This window comes from Nicotiana attenuata, chromosome 6 (assembly GCF_001879085.1).
Source record: "Nicotiana attenuata strain UT chromosome 6, NIATTr2, whole genome shotgun sequence".
In the NCBI taxonomy this organism is placed as follows: Eukaryota; Viridiplantae; Streptophyta; class Magnoliopsida; order Solanales; family Solanaceae; genus Nicotiana; species Nicotiana attenuata.
In genome coordinates, this window is record NC_031994.1 from 66,986,924 (window position 1) to 67,011,952 (window position 25,029).

The 25,029-nt window shown below is 36.2% G+C and overlaps 1 protein-coding gene across 1 annotated transcript in view; it reads left to right on the plus strand.

Annotated features, from left to right (window-relative positions):
• LOC109227129 (ATP-dependent zinc metalloprotease FTSH 12, chloroplastic) overlaps positions 12,378-25,029 on the plus strand; it is a 17,318-nt gene continuing 4,666 nt past the window's right edge. Inside the window, exons 1-14 of the mRNA XM_019392162.1 lie at positions 12,378-12,963; positions 13,276-13,460; positions 17,224-17,444; positions 18,784-19,061; positions 19,421-19,498; positions 19,589-19,831; positions 19,941-20,081; positions 20,168-20,335; positions 21,059-21,171; positions 22,216-22,432; positions 23,158-23,229; positions 23,989-24,108; positions 24,192-24,308; positions 24,394-24,570. Coding sequence (XP_019247707.1) covers positions 12,544-12,963; positions 13,276-13,460; positions 17,224-17,444; positions 18,784-19,061; positions 19,421-19,498; positions 19,589-19,831; positions 19,941-20,081; positions 20,168-20,335; positions 21,059-21,171; positions 22,216-22,432; positions 23,158-23,229; positions 23,989-24,108; positions 24,192-24,308; positions 24,394-24,570 — 2,550 coding nt within the window. The 5' untranslated portion in view covers positions 12,378-12,543. The remainder of the gene's footprint in view (positions 12,964-13,275; positions 13,461-17,223; positions 17,445-18,783; positions 19,062-19,420; positions 19,499-19,588; positions 19,832-19,940; positions 20,082-20,167; positions 20,336-21,058; positions 21,172-22,215; positions 22,433-23,157; positions 23,230-23,988; positions 24,109-24,191; positions 24,309-24,393; positions 24,571-25,029) is intronic.

The window sequence follows — 25,029 nt, forward strand, 5'->3', positions numbered from 1 at the left end:
TCGTCTGGAGGCGAGGGTTATCATGGAGAGTTTTAGCAGGACAATTCAGTCATCCCTCCAAACTTCTTATGGTTCTCTAGCAGGTTAGAGTACCTACACTAAACCAGCAAGATAGCTTAATAGTCCCAACAACATGGAGGTTCTCCCAGAAGTTGTTTAGATTGTGGAGAGTTAGGCCAAAACAGGAAGAATTATCCCAAATGTCAAAGAGGTGCTAGTCACAGCCAACTAAGCACTCATGCTTTAGTTCCAGCTCAGTTGCCTCACTATTTACCTAGCCAGCCGTGGGTGGTGCCCAACCTAATAGAGGTCATCCCAGACTAGTAAAGGTCAAGCTCATTGCTTTGCTTTTTCGAGGAGGGTAGAGGTAGTTTCGTCTTAAGCAATCATCACATGCATAATTTTAGTTTTCCCCAAGGATGCTTCAGTATTATTTGACCCTAGTTCTACTTATTATTATGTGTTATCTTACTCTACATCATATTTGGGTATGCCTCGTAAGTCTCTTGATAGTTCTGTTTTTTGTATCTATGCCGGTTGGAAATTCTATTAGTATTGATCGGGTCTATAGATCTTGCATGGTTACTATTAATGGCTGGCATGTTGGTTGTTCTCTTATTATTTCATTTGGTAGATTTTGAGGTGATTCTCGGCATGGATTAGTTGTCAATGTATCATGTTAGATTGAATTATCATCTAAGAACGTTATATTGGCTACGCCGGGTTTGCCTAGGTTTGGACAGAGGGACACTTAGTCACTCTATGATTAAGGTGGTTTCGTTCTTGAAGGCACAACATAGGGTTGAGAATTACATTCAAGGTACTAGTGCATAGATTCCTATTATTGATACGATACCGATTGTGATAGAGTTTCTAGATGTATTTCCTTTAGATTTAGTAGGTATCCCGCCTGACAGGGATATCAATTTTGGTATTGATTTGGTATCGGACATGCAAACCATATCTATTCCATCTTTCTGTATGGCTCCAACTGAGTTCAAGGAACATCTGAAAGAGAGGATTTCATTAGATTGAGTGTTACTCCTTAGGGTATACCACTATTGTTTGTAACAAAGAAGGATGGTTCGATACGAATGTGTATTGACTATCAACAATTGAATAAGGTTACCATCGAGAATAAGCATTCACTGCTTCACATTAGTAATTCATCTGACCAACTTTAGGGTGCCAAGGTGTCTCTAAGTTTGACTTGAGATCTAGCTACCATCAGTTAAGAATTAGGTCTTTTGACATTTCTATGACAACTTTCAGGACCCGTTATGGGCACTATTAGTTTCTAGTTATGCCATTTGGATTGGCTAATACCACGACAATATTTATGGATTTGATGAATTGAGTGTTCAAGACTTATTTGGATTCTTTTCTTATTGTATTCATGACATATTAATCTACACCCATAGTAAGGAGGAGCATGAGCAACATTTGAGGATTTTGCTTTAGATTTTGAGGGAATGCAAACTTTATGCTAAGTTCTCCAAGTATGATGTTTGATTGGATTCATTTGCTTTCTTGGTCATATCGTATCTAAGGAAGGTATCAAGGTTGACCCTAAGAAGATTGATGTAGTTTAGAATTGGCCTAGACATACTACGCCTACTAATACTCAGAGTTTCTTATGTTTGGCATGTTACTACCGTCATTTTGTGGAGGAATTTTTATCGATTATATCCCCATCGACTAAGTTGACTTAGAAAGGTATTCCTTTTATATGGTTTGATGAGTGTGAGGAGAGCTATCATAAGTTCGAGACTGCATTGAATAATACTCCACTTTTGATGTTTCCTATGAGTCAAAAACTTATATAGTATATTGTGATGCTTCACGCATTGGTCTTCGAAGTGTGTTGATGCAGGATGATAGGACAATTGCCTATGCTTCATGGTAGTTTAAGGTGCATGAGAAGAATTATCCTACCCCTAACTTAGAGTTGGTGGTGATCATTTTTGCAATGAATATTTGGAAGCAATACTTGTATGGTGTGTCTTGTGAGATTTACATTGATCACCGTAGTTTTCAGCATCTATTCAAGCAGAAAAATTTGAATTTGAGGCAGTGGAGATAGCTTGAGTTACTCAACGATTATGATATCACTATCTTGTACCATCCAAAAAAGGTTAATATGGTGATAGATGCCTTGAGCATGAAGGCAGAGAGTATGGGTAGTTTGGCATACATTTTAGTTGAGGAGAATCCTTTTGGCAGTGGCTATTCAAGCTTTGGCCAACAGATTTGTGAGATTCGGTTTTTTGAGCCTAGTAAGGTTCTAGCTTGTGTTGATGTGCATTTATCATTATTTTTTGAGCGAAGCAAGGCATGCCAATATGATGATCCTTATTTTCTTATACTTAAGGACACGGTGCAGTAATAGTGATAAAAAAGTTGTCATAGGTGATGATGGTGTTATACAACTATAAGGTCGAATTTGTGTGCCTAATATTGATAGATTGAGGGAGTTGATACTAGAGGAGGCGCATAGTTCAAGATAATTCATTCATCTAGGGGTTACAAAGATACATCATAACTTGAATTAATATTATTGATAGCGTAGGATGAAGAAGGACATTGTTGGGCATGTTTTGCGTTATTTAAATTGCCATCAAGTCAAGTATGAACATTAGAAACTGTGTTGTTTAACTCTGAAGATGGTTTTACCATAGTAGAAGTTGGAGCATATCATTATGGAATTTTTGGTGGGCTTACCACATACTTTGAAGAAGTTCGATGTAGTTTGCGTTATTGTTGATAGATTGACTAAGTCTGCGCACTTCATACCGGTTTTAACTACTTACTCATGGGAAAAGTTGGCACAGATTTATATCTGGGAGATAGTTCATTTTCATAAGGTGCCTATTTTCATTATTTCAGACGGGAGTACTCAGTTCACATCTCACTTTTGAAGGGTTATACAACAAGAGTTAGGTACACAAGTTGAGTTTAGCCTAGGTTTTCACCTGCAGGCTAATAGCGGACTATTCAGATCCTTGAGGATATGTAGATAGCATGATTCATTGACTTTGGAGGTCATTAGGACCAGTTCTTGCCTTTGGCAAAGTTTTAATATAATAACAGTTACTAGTCCAACATTTAGATGGCATTGTATGAGGCTTTATATAGTAGGCAATGTCGTTCTCCTATTGGTTAATTTGATCCTGGTGAGGCTAAGTTTTTGGGTACAAATTTGGTATGAGAGACTTTGGAAAAGGTCAAGTTAATCCAGGAGCGACTTTGCACAACTTAGAGTAAGCAAAGAAGTTATACGGACCAGAAGGTTCATGATGTTGTGTTCATGGAAGTGAGAATGTAATTATTATATTTTCGACCATGAAAGGTGTGATGAGGTTCAATAAGAAAGGAAAGTTGAGTCAGAGGTTCATAGGTCCATTTGATGTTTTTAGAGAGGGTTGGAGAGGTGGCAAATAGGCTTGCCTTGCCTCCTCGTTTATCAAGGGTACATTCGACATTTCATGTATTCATGTGTCAAAAATACAATGAGAATAAGTCGCATATTTTGGACTTCAACACAGTATAGTTGGATGAGAATTTGGCCTATAAAGAAGAGTTGATGGCTATAATGGATAAATAGGTTCAACAGATAAGATCAAAGGAGATCGTTTCAGTTAAAGTGCTTTGTAAAGGTCAAGCAAGCGAGGAGGCTACTTGGGAGATTGATTCAGATATGTGTAGCAGATGTACTCACCTATTTGATAGACTAGGTACATTTCTAAACCCATTCAAGGATAAATGTTTGTTTTCCAAAAGGTGTAGAATGTAACAACCTAGCCGATCATTTTGAGTTTTACACCCCTTTCCCTAATTTAAAACTTTCTATAGGTTCATTTACTGTTTTATAACTTACGAGTATGGGTAATTTGGACCCTAAAGGGCTTGAGAAATATTTGAAACATTATACCGCCATTTGGAATGTTTAAAGAATTAAGCAACGACCTTACCCCTTGATTCTAGAAATATCAAGTTGGTTCATGCTTTTGAGGCTTCAACTAAGTTTATATGATATATTAGACATGTATGAATGTTTGGACTAGGACGCGAGATTCTCGGAAGCGTTTCAGCACTATTACATCAAAAACTGGAACTTTAAGACTCTTAAGTTTGACTTGAGTCATTGTCTGGAGTTGTAGCGCTTCGCTTCGTGTTCGATCCTTTAGATAGGTTCGTTTAGGGTATGTAGACTAGGGCTATTCATTCGGATCAGATATCCGAAATCCGAACCGATCCATGCAATTTCGGATTTCGGATTGGATTCAGATTGGTATATTTTAATCCAATCCGATCCGAAATCCAAAATTAATAGGCAATTTATAAATACTACAGTTTAATTTCGGATAGTCAGTACTTCCTTTACATCTTCCTCCAACTTATTACCTTTACAATTGCTATATTTAGCTATATTATCACCATAGTACTTACATAATTGCATAAACATGAATTTATCTTAATGTATTGCCTCTTTTACAAAGAAAAAATATATATTAGTTTGCAACTTTGAGGCATAATAATACGATTCAAAATTCGACCCGATCCAAACTTTAATATCCAATCTGATCTGATATAATTCGGATCGGATTCGGATTGCATTTTCTAGAATCTGAAATCCGAAATCCGAATTCGAAATGTGATAAATTCGATCTGATCTGATCCGTGCACAACCCTAATGTAGACTTGTCGGGATGGATTCGAGAGGTCCTGGGAGGCTCGAGTGAGTTTTAGGGCACTCAAGGAGGTTTAATGTGAGAAACTAAGAATCTACATACAGGCCTATCACATCGTAGGCCACGCCGTATGACACGACGTGACATGCCATTTTGGTCTGTAGTTCTAGCTACTTGTATAAATAGTTCCTATTTCGTGTTTTGAGCTTATTTCACCATTTTTGGAGCTTGGGAGATCATGTTTTAGAGATTTTAAGCAACATTATCATCTACAACATTGATATAAGTGATTCTTATCCAAACGATTATATCATGAATCTATCATCAATTTTGTTTTAGAAACATGAATCAAAGGTAAAATCCAGAAAGATTTTGGAGAAAACCTAGAAATACCTAAATGATGACTTGAATGCCTAAATGACCTTCCATTTAAATCAAAGCATAAATTTTGATCTGTGAGGTTATGGGTCAACGGGATTTAACTTTGGTTTTCTAGTTTGACATGTAGTCTCGGGCTTGACTTTGAGTTGAGCTTTAATCGGGCTTGACTTTGAGTTGAGCTTTAGCCTAACCTTAGATAGTGAATGATTTAATGAGTACAATAGTTTTATTTGAAATCCTTTAACACTCTTATGACTAGAACGAGGTCATTTAGTAGATTTGGACCGAGGCAAGAGTGTTCTTGAAAAATAGAGCTTGCTTGGACCGAGGTAGGTTGAGACTTTAACCACAATGACAGAATTTTCCAGTGACCTTCGTTCTCATGCTAGTTCAACATCATGGGTCCTATGTGCATTTACATAGTTAAACTGCTTAGTCATATGTTATTTCATATTTGTACCTTGTTAGCATATATAAATATATTGTTCTTATTAAATTTTGAAGATTTTTGTGAGCTTGTGAGCTATTAGGGCGTGTGAATTATAGTTCCTGTTGAGGTATTAGTTAGGTCATGTCATACATGTTCCTATAAGGCATGCGAGATCACATTCCTGGTGCGTCTGGAAAAGGATCTATCCCTTTAGAGTCACAGAACACCAGAATTCCGCAAGCAGTATGCACGCGGGTTTGAATATGATAACGATTGATGAGTTTGAGCATAATGTGGAAGCTTTATAATGCTTTGTTCCAATTTATGCCTTCCTATAAGCTTTACTTGTGCACATATATATATATATGTTGAATTAATGTAATTTTCATATGCATTGGACATAATTAGTCAGAGATATGGTGTCTTATATCATATGCTTTATCTTTGTATCTCTAATTATATTGCATTTATGCTTATTTTCTATCACATGAACTATAGAAGTGGTTAAAATGAGTATCTTTTGACTTAATACTCGTCAATACTTCGCTGGGTAAATTGTTAGTGATGTTTACTTACTGTGTCTATATACTCATACTACACTTATATTTTTGTGTTGATACTGATTCTGATACGGGCAATACTCGGGAGAGTTCTTAGGAGCAGTCCTTAACTATCAGGGTGAGCCGCTTGGATTGGATCACAATGCCTTGGAATTTTCTTATTATGTAATTATTGTTTCTTGTTTCAAGTAGTGATTTACTTATTTAGATGTATGTGTTATTTGTTTGTACTATTTCATGACTTAATAACACCAATTCCTTGGATATTTTGATTATTTCCTCGTTACGAAGCATCTTTCGTGAACATGGCCCAAGCCTCGCATTTGCAAAGCATAAAACTGCCTCAGCCCAGAATTCTCTTTCGCGACCGTGGAAGGACACTTGCAACGGGGACGCATCGCTTGCCACACCTACGCAAACGCGATGCACCATTGCATCCAGCCCTTTGCAATGCATCTCCCTCTTTGCAACCACAAAGCATAGCAACCCCCAGCCCAAATTACTCTCCGTGATTGCAAGACATGCTCTGTGATCGCAATAAAGAACCTAACACCAGCAAAAATTTGCAACACCAAAAATACTCCAGATGGTCCTAAACTCGTCCGATCCCCCCGGACTCCATCCAATCATACCAACAAGTCCATAAATATTATCCGCACCTATCCAAAACCTTCAAGCACATAAAAGATAATCACATCAAAGAATCAAATGTCAATCAACATATTAAACTCTCTTAAGTTCATAAACTTCTAAACTTCTATCCAAACTTCCGATTCATGTCTATACACTTTAGATCACAACCAAACTTTACACACAAGTTTCATTCAACAAAATGAACTCAACCATAGTCCCGGAATAATAATCGGAGTCCGATATTATCAGAGTCAACTATCGGTCAAACTTAAGAACTCTCCAATTCTTCAAATTGCCAACTTTCGGCAAATAAAGCCAAAATCATCTAGAACATTAAATTTGAAATTCGTACATATGCATGAGTGCAAGAGTTATCATACGAACCTATTGGAATCATCAAATCATGATTCCAAGATTGTTAACTTAAAAATTAAACCTTGGTAAACTCGTACAACTTAAGCTTCCAAAAAAAAACTAAGTTTCCAAATTACTCCTGTATCCCATGAAAACCAAACCACCCATCCCCAAGTTATAAAATATCAAAATACATATACAGGAAGTATCAAATAGGGAAATGGGGGTTCTAATACTCAAAACAATAGGCCGGGTTGTTACACAAGGGCGCCAATTTATTATGCAATTAGATCAAACTATTTAGAGAACATCTTAACTATAGATCCAGTTCGACTGCATTAAGAAAGTATTTGTAAACAAACGGAATGAGTGAGTCAACTTAACTTAGGTCGTGGTTATTGATAACAACTAGATAGGATTCTTAATAGCAAGATACTAGTCAACTAGAGCTAACGGTAGGAAGAAGTGTAACGAACGAGAGTTGTTGAAACTAGCACATTGGAAGATCAATCGGCCAAAATAACCATGAGCGACTACGATGTTATAAGTTTCTTCCTCTTGACCGAATCTGTAACCTTCATTAGTAGATTCATTTTCTGTGATTTTCCTGATCAAACTAGAAGTTACCAAGGAACCATACTCTTATTCTAGCTTTCCCAAAGTGGCGAGGGGGGTGAGCAGAAAAAGCATTCTGCTCTTTTTCTTAGCCTTTGGTATACTATTCCCTGACCAGCATCATCATCTTTCACAGAGCTAAAAGCATAAGTACTTATCCACCTATCATAGGCAGCGAAACTACTCCTGATGATGCTTACCTCATGGCAACTTATGGAAAGGAGAGGACGAGACAACAAGATGGTCTGTCAGAGAGGTTGTCATATACAGAGTCTGACGTAGTAGCGGACAACTTTGAATTGAGACTGAAAGCATCAAGCTCAGCAGTTTATGGTTCACCCATTTTTTTATGCTATATACGCGGACTCCGTTCCTATATCTCTTCCATTAAGCTAGACAAGTTGGGAATTAATGGTTGGCTCTATCTATAAAGATTTTGGATTTGTTCATAATGATCAAATTATATCTGGTCTTGTTTCCACCTTTCCAATCATTCTCGATATAATTTTTAAATATTGGATTTTCTGTTAGTTGTCTCTGTCACTTGTAGTTATTTATCATTCAATGATGCATGATAAAGGACCCATTGATATTAATCTAATCCAATTAGAATTCTTGGTACTTTGTAGTTGTACATAAGTAAAGTATTGAAAATCGTATTTACTCTTTCTATTTCTAACCATCAGGGAGATTCATCCTAGATTGTTTCGGCAAATAGCAGAATCGTGGCTAGGGAACTATACTAGTGACCTACCCAATTGTAGAAATTTTTGCGATCAATAATTGGACCATGCAAACTAGAAATGTTTTTTCTTGGCTAAAGAAAGAGACTACTCGATCTGTTTCCGTATCGCTCATGATATATATCAACGGTCTATAGGAGGTTTTGAAAAAAAAGGAGAAATAATTATTTTCTTGTTCTATCAAGAGGATACTATTGCTCCTTTCTTTTTTTCTTTTTATTTATTTACTAGTATTTTACTTACATAGACTTTTTTGTTTACATTATAGAAAGAAGGAGAGGTTATTTGCCTGCATTTATTCATGATTGAGTATTCTATTTTGATTTTATATTTATTTAAAGTTGTAGAAATATAACTTGTTTCTCTCCTTGCTAATGTTACTATATCTTTTTTATTTTTATTTCAAAAAAAAAATCTAATTTTGACTTCATATTTATATCTTTGAAATAAGAAAGAAGAGAAATATTTGAACTTGAATATTTTGTTTTTTAATTTAAATAATGTAAAAATTGTTAGTATACTGTATTTGTAAAATAATTCCGGAAATATAAACGAATATAAACAGAAATGAACATAAACAAAAATGTTAGAAAACCAATTCGAGCCCACTGAATTCACAGTGTTTCCTTAAGGAATTTAATCCCCTCCTAGTACCCAAGGTTATGGATTATTTTCTCCCAGGATAGAACGAATTACATACTGGTGTAGTGGTACTTCAAACCCCAGCGTTTCAGCGAACACAAAATTCGGTAGCAAATCACACTTACTTTTTGCTTTGTTTGATGCTAAAAGTATGCAGAAGAAGGAGAAGAAACTCAAAAAATCGTAGTGAAATTCTGAGCAGAATAGTGTTGTATTTATAGCCAAAGTTGGGCTGAAATCTGAGGAGGTGCAACTCTTCAGAATGGATGTTTATGCAAAACGCCCACAGCATAAATGCCATTACATAAATGGCCATTTACTCAACAATAAAGAGGGAAAATAAAGAGGGAAAATTGAAGAGGGTAGTTACTTTTCTGTTACCAAAACAACAAAACGGATTGGATTTAATATTCCGATTCCGATTCCGAAGCCGTAGCCGAAGCCGAGTCGAGCGAGCGACGACGACGACGGCGCGAGGCTTGCCTTCTTCTCAACTCTTTAAGAGCTAGAAGAAGAGCAATTGCTTATATACCCATAAAAAACCTCTTCCTCTTCTAATATGGGACAATGCCCATTTGCTAAGGGGGAACTTAAAATTTCACTCAAAAATTTCATTTCCCTCCATTTCCCATTCACCCTCTTTAAGTATTTAATATATTAATTAAATACATCCAAAACCCAACAAAAATAGAAGGTAAGTAGGCGAGGGGGCAGATGTAGGCAAGTGAATCAAGGCTCCATTTCCCATTCACCCTCTTTAAAGCATTTAATATATTAATTAAATACATCCAAAACCCAACAAAAATAGAAGGTAAGTAGGCGAGGGGGCAGATGTAGCCAAGTGGATCAAGGCAGTGGATTGTGAATCCATCATGCGCGGGTTCAATTCCCGTCGTTCGCCCATAATTCATAAATATTTTATTTAATAAATGATTGTCTACAAAGGATTTTATTTAGTGAACATGTCACAAGATTACTCCTATTTATTTTTGTAAAGTTTATAAAAATGAAGAATTTAATTCGATTTTCTCTCATATTTACTATGGCGACGAAGAATCAAATTATCACTATATTTATTCCTTTTTCTACTTCTTCTTCCAACTGCAGGATAACCCCAAGGGGTGGGTCTTTTCTACCAATTGGGGCTCTCCCTTCACCACCCACATGGGGATGGTCTACAGGGTTCATAACTACTCCTCTTACTACATGACGCTTATCTAGCCAACGCTTAGATCCAGCTCTACCCAAACTTTTCTGGTTCACCCCAACATTCCTCACTTGTTCGACTGCTGTTGAGCAGTTTTTAGATCTCAAACGGCCTCCCCAGAAGGTAATTTTATTGTGGCCGGTTTCCCTCTTTTGCAATCAGTTTCGCTACAAAAGTCGCTGGTCTAGCTAATTATTCACCTATTCCAAGTGTGATTTCTATGTTATGTATGGCTATGCCTAAGGGCGTATATATCGGTCATGACTTAAATTATTCTTTAATTATGTATTTTCTCTATTTAGTGTAATTAGTCTTAATAAAATAATTAACCTTTTGCTCTCTTTGATTTTAGGATAGTAGGTACCAATCCTTGTTGCGTTTATATCCAGCTCCCCGTGGATTTGATAATTGAGATACTTCTATTTAACTATATTATAATTTGACTAGTCTCGCTTGCTCAATATGTTAATTTTATATTGTTAGAGTAGCATGTTAGTTGGTCAAGTTTCGCGGAGGTCAATCCCTACCTTCAGCACCATCAAGATTATCTTCGTCTAATCTTCCTATGTATCTAGAAGTCTTTGTCGATAGCAACATATTCCATAGAGAGAAAGGCACTGCCGAAGAGAATTTGGAAAATGAATCAAAACGATATTTTTTCAGTTATATATGATGTGCACAATGAAAATGAGTAGGACGTTTTAATTGGTTGAATTTTACACGTTGGACGTGTTTGAGAACACGCACATTACTTGTTCCACAAACAATATAAATTGTGTTTGATAGCAATATTTAGAGGCGGGTTTGAGTGTTCAAAAGGAACAAAGCTTTTTTTAGGTGTCTAAAGAAAAGAAAATAATATATTTTAAAGGGCGCTTATGTATTTGACCTCAAAAAACAGATACATGTTGCCTAAATCTTTGCATTTGGATTTGGTTGTGGTGTTTCAAAACTGGCATTTGGAAAATAATTTCGTAATCATGGTTGCGTTAGTTCTTAAGAAGAACGGAAAATAGTTCAAAATGTCCTTAAACTATTGGAAAAGGTTTAAAAATACCTTTCATCCATCTATTGGGCTAAAAATACCCCTCCATTCACCTTTTTGGTTCACTTATGCCCTTTGACTGTTAGGTCAATGCTGAATTAAAAATAATTACTTAAAAAAAATATTTTGCCAAATATTTTTATTTTTTAAACTAATGCACCAGTAGTCCACTAATTTAGTAAAGTCTTCTTCTTCTTTTTTCAGTTTTACAAAAAAATATTCTTTTTTCAGTTTTTTCAGTTTTTCTAAAGCATTTTTTTTGTCAAAACTGGAATTTTTTTTGTAAACACAGAAAATAAAATTGTTTTTAATAAAATATTTTCGTTTTTAAAAACTGAAAAAAATATTTTCAACAAAATATTTTCGTTTTTGAAAAATATTTTTTTTCATTTTTCTTAATTTTTTAAAGCATTTTTTTTTGTAAAAACTGGAAAAACAAATTTTTAAAAACTGAAAATAAAATTGTAAAAAATATTTTCGTTTTTTAACAAAATATTTTTGTTTTTTAAAACCTGAATTTAAAAAAAATGAAAAAAATATTTTTCAAAAAGGAAATAAATATTTTTTTCAGTTTTTAAAAAGCGAAAATATTTTTATTAAAATCGATTTTTTTTTTCTATTTTTACAAATTTTTTTCCAGTTTTTACAAAAAGAAAATGCTTTTAAAAAATGAAAAAAAATATTTTTTTGTAAAAACTGAAAAAAGAAGAAGAATACTTTACTAAATTAGTGGACTACTGGTGCATTCGTTGTAAAAAAACAAAAATATTTTGCAAAATATCTTTTTGTTAAGTAATTATTTTAATTTAGTATTGACATAACGGTCAGAGGGTATAAGTGAACTAAAAAGTTGGATGGAGTGAAATTTTTAGCCTAATATGTGGATGAAGGTTATTTTTAAATATTTTCCAATAGTTTAGGAGCATTGAAAAGAAATTTCTCTAAGTACATTTACTTTTATATGGTTTCTATTCTCAAGTACGTTCGGTCATTCTTGCAACATTTTTAGTTTTACATGGTTTTTGGCTTACAAATATTTTAAGACCAAACATGACTATTTTCTTTGTTGTTTAGAAAAAAAAGTACATATTACTTAAACCAAGGCCTGCAGATAAACCTCTAAAAAACCCCAAGTCCTTCGCGGAGACAATTTCAGTTTCTCCGACCAGCTTCCATAGCCGAAACTGCACTCTTGGGTCTTCCAGTTGCTGCGCAAACGGTTCTCTACACCCCAACTTCTCCATGCATCTAACCGCAATAACTTCTCACCCGCCGAATCCAATAATACATTCATCTTCAACACCACTCGTCCTCAACCCCCTCTTTCTCAGATTACCCTTCAAATGCCGACGAAAATTGAAAAGACCTACATTTTCAGCTTCTTCTTCTTCTTCGAACACTAATAATAATAATAATCCTGAAGGGTTCTCTTGGCTGCGCCTTTCCCAGTCCATTCGCCGCGGTTCAGAACTGTTCGTCAAGCAATTGGGTGACTCTGTGAAGAAAGAGACCGGTTTTGATTTTGACGATGCTAAAAATATAGTCGCAGAATTTTCTGGTCGAGCTGTTGACTCTGCCAAAAAGGGGCAAATTCACCTCCAACATTTTAAGTCCGAGTTGTTTCCCGACTTCTTAAATTGGAACAAATTCGAGTCCTGGAAGGTGAACTTGAGCATTTCTCCTCACTTTTTTGTTGGGTCCAATTATTTAATCTTGAAATAGATGAACAATTTCAATTTTATTGGTATTGCTTTGAATTCTTTGCAAAATTTGTTCTCACGTTGTCTTTTTAATATGGATGTAAGTGATATACACTGAATGTGTAAAGATTTTTTAATACTATCAGAAGATTTTAACCTTACGATAATTATCATTTTGTAAGTGACCTGGTTTTGTAAGTATGTTTTACACGTCACTGCATAGAACATAAAACTCTTTTAACATTATGCCTACCTTTTTCTTTTGTTCCGTCAGGACATCAAGAAATGGGATTCAAAGAGAGTTGGTGTCTTCATTGTGTATGTTATAGTCACGGTATTTTCTTGTCAAAAAATATATATGGCAATTCGAGCTCCTATGATCAATAGGGAGCGAAAAGAACTTACAGAGGCATACATGGAGGCACTGATTCCTGAACCTACTCCTGTTAATGTCAAAAGGTAAACATAATTCCTTTTATCCGTAATGCTCAAGCAGATCCCTAAGAATGTAAAAGTAAAACAACAAATTGGATTTTTGTTTATAGGATTACTTGAATTCTACCATTAAGTACTTCACCAATCAACTAACTGTGTTATGATGAATACATAATACTTGGTAGCTCTATTACTTGGTGATATCCAGAGAGATCATTCCATGCTTCATCTTCTTACAGATAAAATGATGTGATGTCGAGTTTTGATAAGTTTGAGATGCATCTTGACATTATACTTCATCGTTTAATAATAGAACTTTTATTAATGAAAGAAAAAATAAACCAACATCAACGAAGTGTTGGAGAAACATAAGAATATATACAAATGCTCTCAGGGTTCTGGTTTAGTGGCAATAGCGCGATGCGTGATGTGTGATTAGGTGCACATCATGGGTTTGAACACTGCCTTAGACAAAATCCTCGTATTTGGGTGGAGAAGGTTAGAGGGACGGGCACATTGTTTACCGAGCTTCGGTTCATGCGCCAATTGGCTCTCGGGGATTTCTTGATTAACAAACTAATATATGGAATAGATTATGCCTGCATAGAACTTTGGAAATCTATCAAGTAACTTGATTCATAAACATCCTTCAAATTAGCCAAAAGACTAGTAGGGTAAAATGTTTATACCTCAATCCGTGCATGGTTTCAGCTTTTCCTTCAATACATCCACCACTTCTTCTTTCTTCCCATATCACGCAAGCTGGGATAGCGTCTCAAATCTCCTTTGCTCCTTCCTAAGGCCTTTGTTTTGCCAGGACCAGTATACATCCGTTAGAGAAGCAAGCATGACCCATAACCCCAAGATGTTAAGGAGAAGGTTCCACATTTATGAGCCTACTGAACAGTGGATGAAAAAATGCCTTGTATCTTCTAGTCCCTTTTCACACATAAAGCATATGTTACACAGCTTAATTTCTCTTTTGTTAACCTGTGTCAACAGTCAACACAGCTTCATGTGGGCTGCCTCCCAGTAAATCAAGCAACCATATATGGAGCTTTTGATTTCCTAAACCTTCTTCCAAGGCCAGCTATCCCTACTATCTTAACAAGCCATCAAGCTGTATAGCACTGTATCTGTTACCCACACAGAATATGGATTGGCTACTCAGTTAACACCAAGGATTTCTCAGGCTTTCTAATAGCTGTCTTACCATTTCAGGTTCCGAATGATGACAGTCTCTTCTAAAGCAAATGTCCCAGCCATAATGTGTCTTGCTCTGTGCTAAAGTGGCACCTGTGCAGCAAAGCTAAAGAAATATAGGAACGAATCCTTTAAGGTTGTGCCACTTCCAACATATCATGTCAAAAATGTATTCTTGTACCATCTCCCACCTTGAATTTAAGGCTTCCTGTTGGTTTTTGATGTGCTTCCAACATCCACTTGATAAGAGCTTGAAACTACTTTTCTGCACCATTAACCTTCTTGTCCATATTTTACTATCACCACCCCCTCTTTTTATCGAATCTTGACAACCACTTGAAAAGAAACGTTTGCTGTGCATTCTTAGATTTGTTATGCTCAAACCATCATCTTGTTTGCTAAGTCCGACAATATTTTACGAGTTGAAAATATTCCTTATCTTTATGTCCTTCCAATAGGAATTACTTTTATAGTCTGACCATGGCTTTCTCTACTATTAAGGGCATATGGGAAACTGGTATCACATAAGTTGGTAAAGCATCCAAAACATTATTTATTACGATAAGTGTACTTCTCAGTGTCGTCAAAGGCTCATTTAAAGCGCGTTTAATCCCTTAAGCTCAGAAAAGCTTTGGGAGAGCGATTCGCGTCGCTTAAGATGCACTTCAGTGTAAGGGAAGGCACTAAGGCTCACTCCTCATTGCCCATGAGTTCTATCTTGAATCAAGCGGCACTAAACAACTCATATAATCAACAAATAAGTGTATTAGCTATTAAGGAAAATGAATTTGTTACTTTTTTGTTAAATTACATATATATTTTGTATTTTTTTCCTTCATTGCGTTTTTTTACTAAAGCTCACACTTTAATTGATTTTTGCACTTAAAACCCCAATAGAGCTGGAGCGCATTTTAGAGCTTTTCGTGTTTGACAATATTGGTACCTCCCAAACAACTATCTTTCCACCATGATAACTTCCATTAAATATAGAGGCATACCCAAATAATTAGTTGAAAGATACTTGATGCTATTCCTCTACAATGAGAACATTTACAAGAAAATGAGAACACTTGGCTAGATATATGTGGAGCCTAGAAATGGCTTCAAAGACAATCAGAATTGCACCCTGATACCTAAGTTGTCTTCTGTCAACTTCAGACGTTATAAGGGTGTCATTAGCATACTGTGGGATGTGGGAAATATGCACTGAGCTAGCACCTTCTCCTCCAGCTTCAACACCTCTGGTATACTCCAATTGTTTTTCTATTGGATATGGTAAACCTCACTCCTATGAACCCCTGCCCAAGAGTTAATATTGGCCTTGGATTATGATTCATAATAAAACACCATGAGTTATAGTTGATAACTTAACTATATATTTCTTGCGGTAGTACAATTAATGTACTGCATGTCTTCCTCTATACTATTGTGTTTATGCATGCTAGCTTTGAGCCGAAGGTCTATCGAAAATAGCCTCTTTACCTGCATAAAGGTAGGGGTAAGACTGCGTGCTCACTACCCTCCATAGACCCCACTTGTGAGATTATACTGGGTATGTTATTGTTGTTTTTGTTGTTGTTGCTAGTACTATTAATGTAATATTTCTAGAATATATCAATGAGCATGCACCTCGGACATCGTTCATACGGGATCAGGGTGACTTGAACTAGAAATTTGATTAAACTAGCGTAATTTTGCACAAACATGAGGATATGAATTGAAAATAATTATTGAATACAAACTACGACTTGAAGTTAGCAATTACTTATAACTACGAACTACGAGTAGAAGCAAGCAATTATTTTATCAAAGAAAAGAAGAAACAAGCCTTGGCGGCCATAGTTATCTAGTACCTGTTGCTGGTGGGAGGTGTCAGGTATCCCGTGGAATTAGTCGAGGTGTGCGCAAGTCTGCCCGGATACCATGGTTATCGGGAAAAAAAAAACAGAAACAACTACAAGTAAGCAATTGAAAAAGCCAGGAAAATGATCAGGCACTTGAAGTTAACAATGAGGAGTGAGGTCTAGGCTGGCAAATCACCCACACAGACTCCTTAAGCTTCCACATTTGATAGGTCTATTACTATTCGGTTGAAATATTAACACGAGATTAAATTACCTAGCCCATTTTTCGATCAGTCTATCGGGTATTAAGCTTAACCCATAAAGGATTGTCTCTGGTGCTTTTTAGTGTGTCCACTAAATGCATAAAATCTCTAAATAGATGTCCCATCTAATGAGATCATAGATTGCCTAACCTCTCGAACCTTAATTTCCTTTTTCAATTCAATAAGGTTCCTAAATACCATTAATTTGGGCTGAACAACTAATAAGCACAATTGAGCACGTGATTAAGCAACAAAACCCTTTGAGCACGTGACCTTTTGTTAAAACGGGGACAAAACAAAAAATTCTAGACTAGTAGTTTGATCTGGACCATTATAAGATATTCAACTCAATGCAGTTTATGTCATAGGAGGACACATTTACCTGGATCACCTTATGCAAATATATGTTGTTACTTGATCCAATTGGTGCTTTAAGATATTTTTTGATCTCTCAACTCCGTTCTTGTATTCTTATAGATTCAAGAAAGGTCTGTGGAGGAAGACTACCCCCAAAGGTTTAAAGTTAAAGAAGTTCATTGAAGCAGCAGATGGAACTCTTATTCAAGATAGTTCCTACATTGGTGAAGATGCTTGGGAAGATGACACAGGCAGTCATGATATGAAAGAGGTGATAGAACGTGATACTAGATTGAGAGTAGAGGATAAAGAGACTCTGAAAGAGAATCTTGGAATTTCAGGTGAGTTTTGTTATTAGGCTTGCATAATGTTGTAAGGACTTAATTATCCTTCCTTCTTCAAAAGGAGGTGGAAATGTTAATAACAGTATCATAAGCTATTCTAGTTCCTCATTGGAAATGTTAGGTCGTATGCTAGCAACATAGTTCTGTAGTTTCCTATATATTCTTTTTATATCTTAATAGGATGAAAGAAGAACCTTCTTGATGGTTTCCTGTTCAATGAACAATGAGAAGAATTGTGTAGTAGTATATCAGTATTTTTGACTTTATTTTACTTCAAAATGAATAAGCTGCACTCTGCAATCTTGTTCTTTCTACTTTTTCGCTCCCCAAAATATTAGTAAACTTTTAAACTGGTGGATTGTTCTTTTTCTTTTCGGGGTGGGTGGGTGTTTCAGTATTTTTAAAGGTAGAGGTGCTGGGCGGAGCATTTGATCTATTATGGGGTGGGGTGTAAATCTCAAGGCATGGGACATAAGTCCCACAGATTTTGAACTTTTAATATGAAAATTAGTTTAAAAGTATATTAAAATATGAAAACAATCTGGAAACTTGGAAAATAATTTAAACGTATGTGTTTCGGAGTGTACAATACAGTCAATGCATTCCAACGTGTAAAAGCGCGCACAGGGCATAAGGGAAAACAGTCAAGGTGTAAACCGTGCATGAGGGGCGAATGCCTCACCTATTGAGGCGTTAGCCCCGTTATCACCTCGGGCTGTGGTAGAGGCTACCTTTCCCCGAGGCACGTCCTGATTTTTCTTCTAATTTTCTTTTTGAGATTATCAGTTAGTGCGGTAGGGATCATACATCAAAAATTGAGGAAAAGTTATATCAAATGGCCTCGTCAAATATAAATGAAACGTATAATAAGAGATGTACTTACTGTCAATTTTCTGGTCCACCATATCACATAGAAATCTAAATTCACTTTTGGGTGCATCCAGATAAAGGTAATTTCAAGGAGCTGGATTAAAGAACATTGTAGGTTATGCCTGGGTCTTCCTCCAGAAAGGCTGAGCTAATTTTGGTTAAATACGTATCTTATACTTTGTAGTAAAATGCATAAATAACATGGTGCGAAGGTTTTTTTTAATATGTTTTACATGATACCACTCCTATACTTTTAGGTAAGTTTGCCAAGCAGAGGTGTAGTAAGTAGAGTTAAGTTCAGAACTTATTATGTTAGAACTGATCTGATTAAATTCTTGAGATTCCCAGAATAATCTTTTAGACTTCAATGAACAATTATAGTGAATTGTGTTTTTTCAGTTGCCTAGGTGAATCCAGATTATCTTATTTGTCGTTTGAAGCATTTCTTTTCCTGTTGTTTTTGCAGCTGAAAATCAGGATATGAGTGGAACATGGCGTGAAAGGCTTCAAGCATGGCACGAAATTCTTAGAAAGGAGAAGATGGCAGAACAATTAGATTCAGTAAATTCAAGGTATGTGGTTGAATTTGACATGAAGGAAGTGGAGAACAGCCTTCGCAAAGATGTGGTTGAGAAGACAAGAGAAACCCAAGGAGCCAGGGCATTGTGGATCTCCAAAAGATGGTGGAGATATCGTCCTAAACTTCCTTATACCTATTTTCTTCAGAAGCTTGATACTTCTGAGGTAATTATTCCGCTTTCTCTGTTCCGTGTCTCTTCATACTCAGATATGGTTGTCCCTTTATGTTCTAATGCTTTCAAGTGGGACATAAATGTTGGATACTTCTAAGTCATAAAGCATTATTCATGAATGATGTTATAAGGGAATTGTACTTCAAATAGTGATGCCACCCTATTCTTCATTCTTTTGAATGATGTTATAAGGGAAAATAGCAAAAGTTATATTTGTTAAACATATTTGCCTTTGCTTGAGTTCTGGCTGGAGACTGTAATTCTCTGGTTCAGGTGGAATCAAACTAATGCATTATTTTGACGTAGATATGGATTCACTTTCTATTAGATTTACTAACTTAATATCCGCAGGTGGCTGCTATAGTATTCACGGAGGATCTGAAGAGAGTGTTTGTCACAATGAAAGAAGGATTCCCACTTGAATATATTGTGCGTAAGATATATATCTTTTGTAGAATAAATTCATTACTGTTCCTGAACCGACCTATTTACTGGTTAATGTATTTTCCTCCTTTTCAGGTTGATATTCCACTAGATCCTTTCTTATTTGAGATGATATCAAGTTCTGGAGCTGAAGTTGATCTACTTCAGAAGCGGCAAATTCATTACTTTCTCAAAGTTCTTTTTGCTTTATTGCCTGGCATACTGATTTTGTGGTTTATAAGAGAATCTATGATGCTTCTGCACATCACGACAAAGCGCCTCCTCTATAAGAAATATAATCAACTTTTCGATATGGCTTATGCTGAAAATTTTATTTTGGTATCTTTTCATCTCTATTGGATCTAACTAATACCTGCCTCTTCTATTTTTCTGAATTTTGTTTTATATACCAGTCACCTTTTTAACTCCTATTCCCTTGCCTACTTAGCCAGTTGGAGAAGTTGGTGAGACGAAATCGATGTATAAAGAGATAGTATTGGGAGGAGATGTTTGGGATCTTTTGGATGAATTGATGATTTATATGGGAAATCCAATGCAATATTATGAGAAAGATGTCAAATTTGTGCGGGTAAACTCATACAATCTTTTCAACACTTACTAAAACTATGTATTATGCAAATCTTGTTCAGTTTGATTCATTTTAATGCATGGCAGGGTGTGCTTCTGTCTGGGCCTCCTGGAACAGGCAAAACACTGTTCGCTCGGACACTTGCAAAGGAAAGTGGGATGCCTTTTGTATTTGCTTCTGGTGCAGAGTTCACTGATAGTGAAAAAAGTGGTGCTGCACGAATCAATGAAATGTTTTCTATTGCTAGGAGAAATGTGAGTTTATGTCTTCTAGTTACAAACTTACAATATTGACGTATAGGGATGAGAATGTTCCTCAGAATAACAAATTTTCCTCACGTGATCTCTGCACCGAAACAGCCACTGGATCGCCAGTCTAAAACAAGTTGGAGAGAGGAAGGGGAGCTTGGTCACTGTTTAAGTTATAACCTTTCTTGTAAATCTTAACCTACTGGTGACATGAACGTAATAAAGAAGCTTCTAAAGCAATAACAAGATGTTCAGTCTAACTAAAAATCTGAAGCTCATTTTATCAAGTATGCTTTTATGATGAAGTCTGTGCTTTTATGATGAAGTCAACGCAGAAGTTACTTTAAAACTGTTACGCTCCTTTAAATGCATGTTAATGTAACCTCTTGGCTTCACTATTTGCACCAGACACGAACTAACAGGTCTTGAGGCTTGGTTGAATTACTGTGGATGAAGTAACTAACAAATGTTTTAACATATTATGTTGCTGGCTTCGATTCTGATGATAAAATCTCCATCATTGAACAAAGAAATCATGCCCTAATGTTATACTGTTAATGAAATATGTTTTTCTGATGTCATTAGCCTTCAAGTAATAGGACCTGTCACTTCTCTTGAGAATTCTCACTATGATGTGATTTCTGACCCCCCCCCCCTTCCCCTGCCCCGCACGATGTACTCGTGCTAATTCAAGGGGATAAAATTTACGTTCTGTTGTCCTCTTTGTAGGCTCCAGCTTTTATATTTATAGATGAGATTGATGCTATTGCTGGAAGGCATGCAAGAAATGATCCGCGCAGGAAAGCAACATTTGAGGCTCTGATTGCTCAGCTTGATGGGGAGTGAGTATCTTAGTTTCACTCCATGGATATACACTCTATTCTTTGCAAAGAAAACTTCATATTAGAGAGCAGTATGATCTGCTGCTTTTGATGAGATCTGATGTAGAATCTTATTCTGCAGTGCTGGATATGGGTTCCTAAAGAACATTTCCCCCTTCTCATCGTGAATTTTTCCGCGCTTCTTCTCTACACTGTCTACAGTCTCTGGACAGTGAAATCTTTTGCCATTGAGTCATGAGTTTTCTGATATGAAAAAATAAAAAATCTTTTGAACTTGGTGTTTTTGTCAAACTATAAACAAATATGAGTTGAAAATAGTGTCTTGGCAATTGACTAACTTGCAACACCTAATAGTTTAATTAGTATGCTGACATCACTTGCACTTATGTGGACCGTTTGGAAAGAGAGAAATGCGAGAGCTTTTGAAGGAGTAGAAAATGATGAGGAATGGTCTCTTATCCCTTATTGCTTTTTGGTGCACCCACAAGGTTCCCATATGTATAGAAGATTGCGAGTTTCCTATCTTTTCGTAAGGTTTCTACTTTTTGGTGTACTAGTATACGGGCCTTTTTTGCCCTTCGCTAATGAAATTTATTGCTTTATCAAAAGAAGGGAAAGACATGGCACATGTGCTGCTTGCATCTTCTAAGGCATGTAATGGTTTCCTCGGGTTGGACAGAGATTGGCCCCGGAACAAAGGGTTGCGATCCCGTAGGGTGAGCTACTGGCCCCACCCCATCTCCACTGGATCGGGAAAAAACATCAAAACTTCTGTGATGTAATTTTGATTTATATGTTTCTCTACTAGTACGCTGCTGGGGGTAAGGCCTGCATACACACTACCCTCCCCAGACCCCCACTTGTGGGATTCCACCGGGTGGTTGTGTTGTTGTTTTAGTACACTGCCAGAGCTAGAAGGTTACAGTAATATACATACCAAAAAACGTTATGCTAATATTCTAGAAGTACTGAAGGCAAAGCCACTTTGCCCTCCTATGTTCTTGTTTTGTTTTGCGCAAGATGATATTGGATTTGTTTGTGCAGGAAAGAAAAAACTGGTGTTGATAGGTTTTCACTAAGACAAGCTGTCATATTCATCTGTGCTACCAATCGGCCAGATGAACTCGACTTAGAATTTGTCCGCCCTGGACGTATTGACAGACGGGTGTATATTGGTTTACCAGATGCAAAGCAACGAGTGCAAATTTTTGGAGTTCACAGTGCTGGGAAGCAGCTTTCAGAGGATGTTGACTTTGAGAAAGTAAATTGCTTGCTTTACTCGTTCTTGTTACTAGCTTGGAATTTCTTCATCTCATTTGATTTCTTTGAACAAAAAATTACTTTCACATTATATACTGCCTATTTTGAAGGGGTCAGGAGCAACCCTACTACTTCACAGGCCGAAAGGCAGTTGTTTCCTTTTCTTATACTTGTTTGACTCAAAAGATATTGCAACCTTTTTGAACAAATCAATCAAAGAAAATGAGGGGGTAAATCTTAGCTAAGTATAATAATCTCTAGAACAAAGAGGATATACAATGAACACACTTTTCTGATCTTGTGAGGATCAATAATTGAGCGTTGGGAAATGCTGATAGAAAAGTATTACAATCACTGTTTTGTCTTAGAGAGAAGTCGAAAAAAAAGAGAGCCCCCTTACAAAGTTGTTATTCCCCTGTATATAAGGGACAGACCCCTTCTAGATCCTACAAAGCATATTACGGGGAATATTCGAAAGAATATTCCTAGCGTCCCTTATCGAACCCATGTTGAGCTGCGAGCATCTCGCCGTTGGTCGTGTTCGTCAATGGTCGTGGTCGTGGTCGTCCAAATTTGGACCCATACAATACTTAGTGTGGGAAGACAATGGACTTCTTTTCTTTAAATTACTTGATGTATACTGATGAAACCCTCCATTTGGAGCCCCTGATGTTGAGGCTCAGGTTTAGGAATTTGATTGAATTGTTTTCCTTTGCGGTGTTGCAGCTTGTCTTTCGTACAGTTGGATATTCTGGAGCAGACATAAGAAATCTAGTCAATGAAGCTGGAATAATGTCTGTAAGTCTGTTCTTTGTATTTTGACCCAGAAACTTCTGTAATCACTATTGGTGCTTCATAATATCTCTTGATCTATTTTTTCTTGACTAGTATTGTTTTCCTAAATCAATGTTGGCAAGTTATTGGCAATCGACTTAAAAATCACATTATTACCATGGAGACTTGTAGAGCACACCATGCATTTCTTTTCATAGAAACAATAGATTGGCGGATTTGAGATCATGTAATTAGCTTTTTGCTGTAACGGTTGACTTCACAGTATTATTTTTTAAAAAAAAATTAGAGGGTGGATAGAATAACATATAATATTCTAAGAACAGAGTAAAATGAAGCAAACTTAGGTGGCTGTGACTGAAAGTTGTGGAGCAGATGCCAGGGAAATTAACCAAAATCAGAAGTTAAATATAAGAGCTGTCACCACAAATGAGAGTAAACAAGCAAACAAGTGCTTTTTAATAATCACCAATCTCAACAATAAACTTATCTATGATAGTGGCAAATTACAAACCCCAGAATTGAACAGATATAACTTAAATTGCATGCATGGCCTGCTCTCCAACTTAACTCCTTTATCGCATATCGATGTCAAGCAGTACACCAAAGTTTCTAGACTTTGAGAACTGATTAAACTAATTAAAACTTAAAAATTTACCTGATATATGCTAACTATCTCCTCATTAATCTTCGGTATGACTGAAAATGTTTTCTGGTTTTCCATTTCTCGAGGGTATTTGCTTAAGTAATCGAATTTACACGCAGGTAAGGAAAGGACATTCTAAGATCGACCAGAAGGATATTATTGATGTTTTGGACAAGCAATTGCTTGAGGGTATGGGTGTGCTCCTGACAGAGGAAGAGCAGCAAAAGTGTGAGCAGAGTGTATGCAATCTTTCCCTGTTGCTCCTAGAAGAGAGACATGATGTATCGGTTTATTGTTGTGATCATTTAAAATCTTGTAATAGGTATCTCGTGAAAAAAGACGATTGTTGGCAGTCCATGAAGCTGGTCACATTGTCTTGGCGCACTTGTTCCCTCAATTTGATTGGCATGCTTTTTCTCAGCTTCTACCTGGTGGCAAGGTATTATGTTTTACATGAACATGAGTTATGTTATATTCAATCCGGCTTTTGTTGATTCAGAACTAATACTCATTTGAATGAGCAGGAAACTGCGATATCCGTTTTCTACCCTAGAGAAGATGTGGTTGATCAAGGTTATACAACCTTTGGTTACATGAAAATGCAAATGGTAGTAGCTCATGGAGGGCGCTGTGCAGAACATATTATATTTGGTGATGACATTACTGATGGAGGAATAGATGATCTAGAAAAGATTACAAAGGTAGACCACATTTCTTCAGCTGTTGCAGCATTCAAGCAGCGACAGAGCAAGTACTCTTGATTTTACTGTGTTTTCCTCTTTTGGGTTGTGGTGGGAGAGATAACTATAGGGTAGCGGAGTAATACAGTTTTATCGTTAACGAATATTCTTGAGGTGTGGAGGAAGGTGTAATTAAAGGTATTGAGAAAAATTACAACAAAACAAGATCTTTGCTGCCCATCTACCTACATTTAGACAAATACCTGCATGCCTCCATATGTTAGTACGTATATATATATATATATATATATATATATATATATATATATATATATATATATATATGTGTGTGTGTGTGTGTGTGTGTGTGTGTGTGTGTGTGTGTGTAGGTATATATATATATATATATATATATATATATATATATATATATATATATATATATATATATATATATATATATATATATATGTGTGTGTG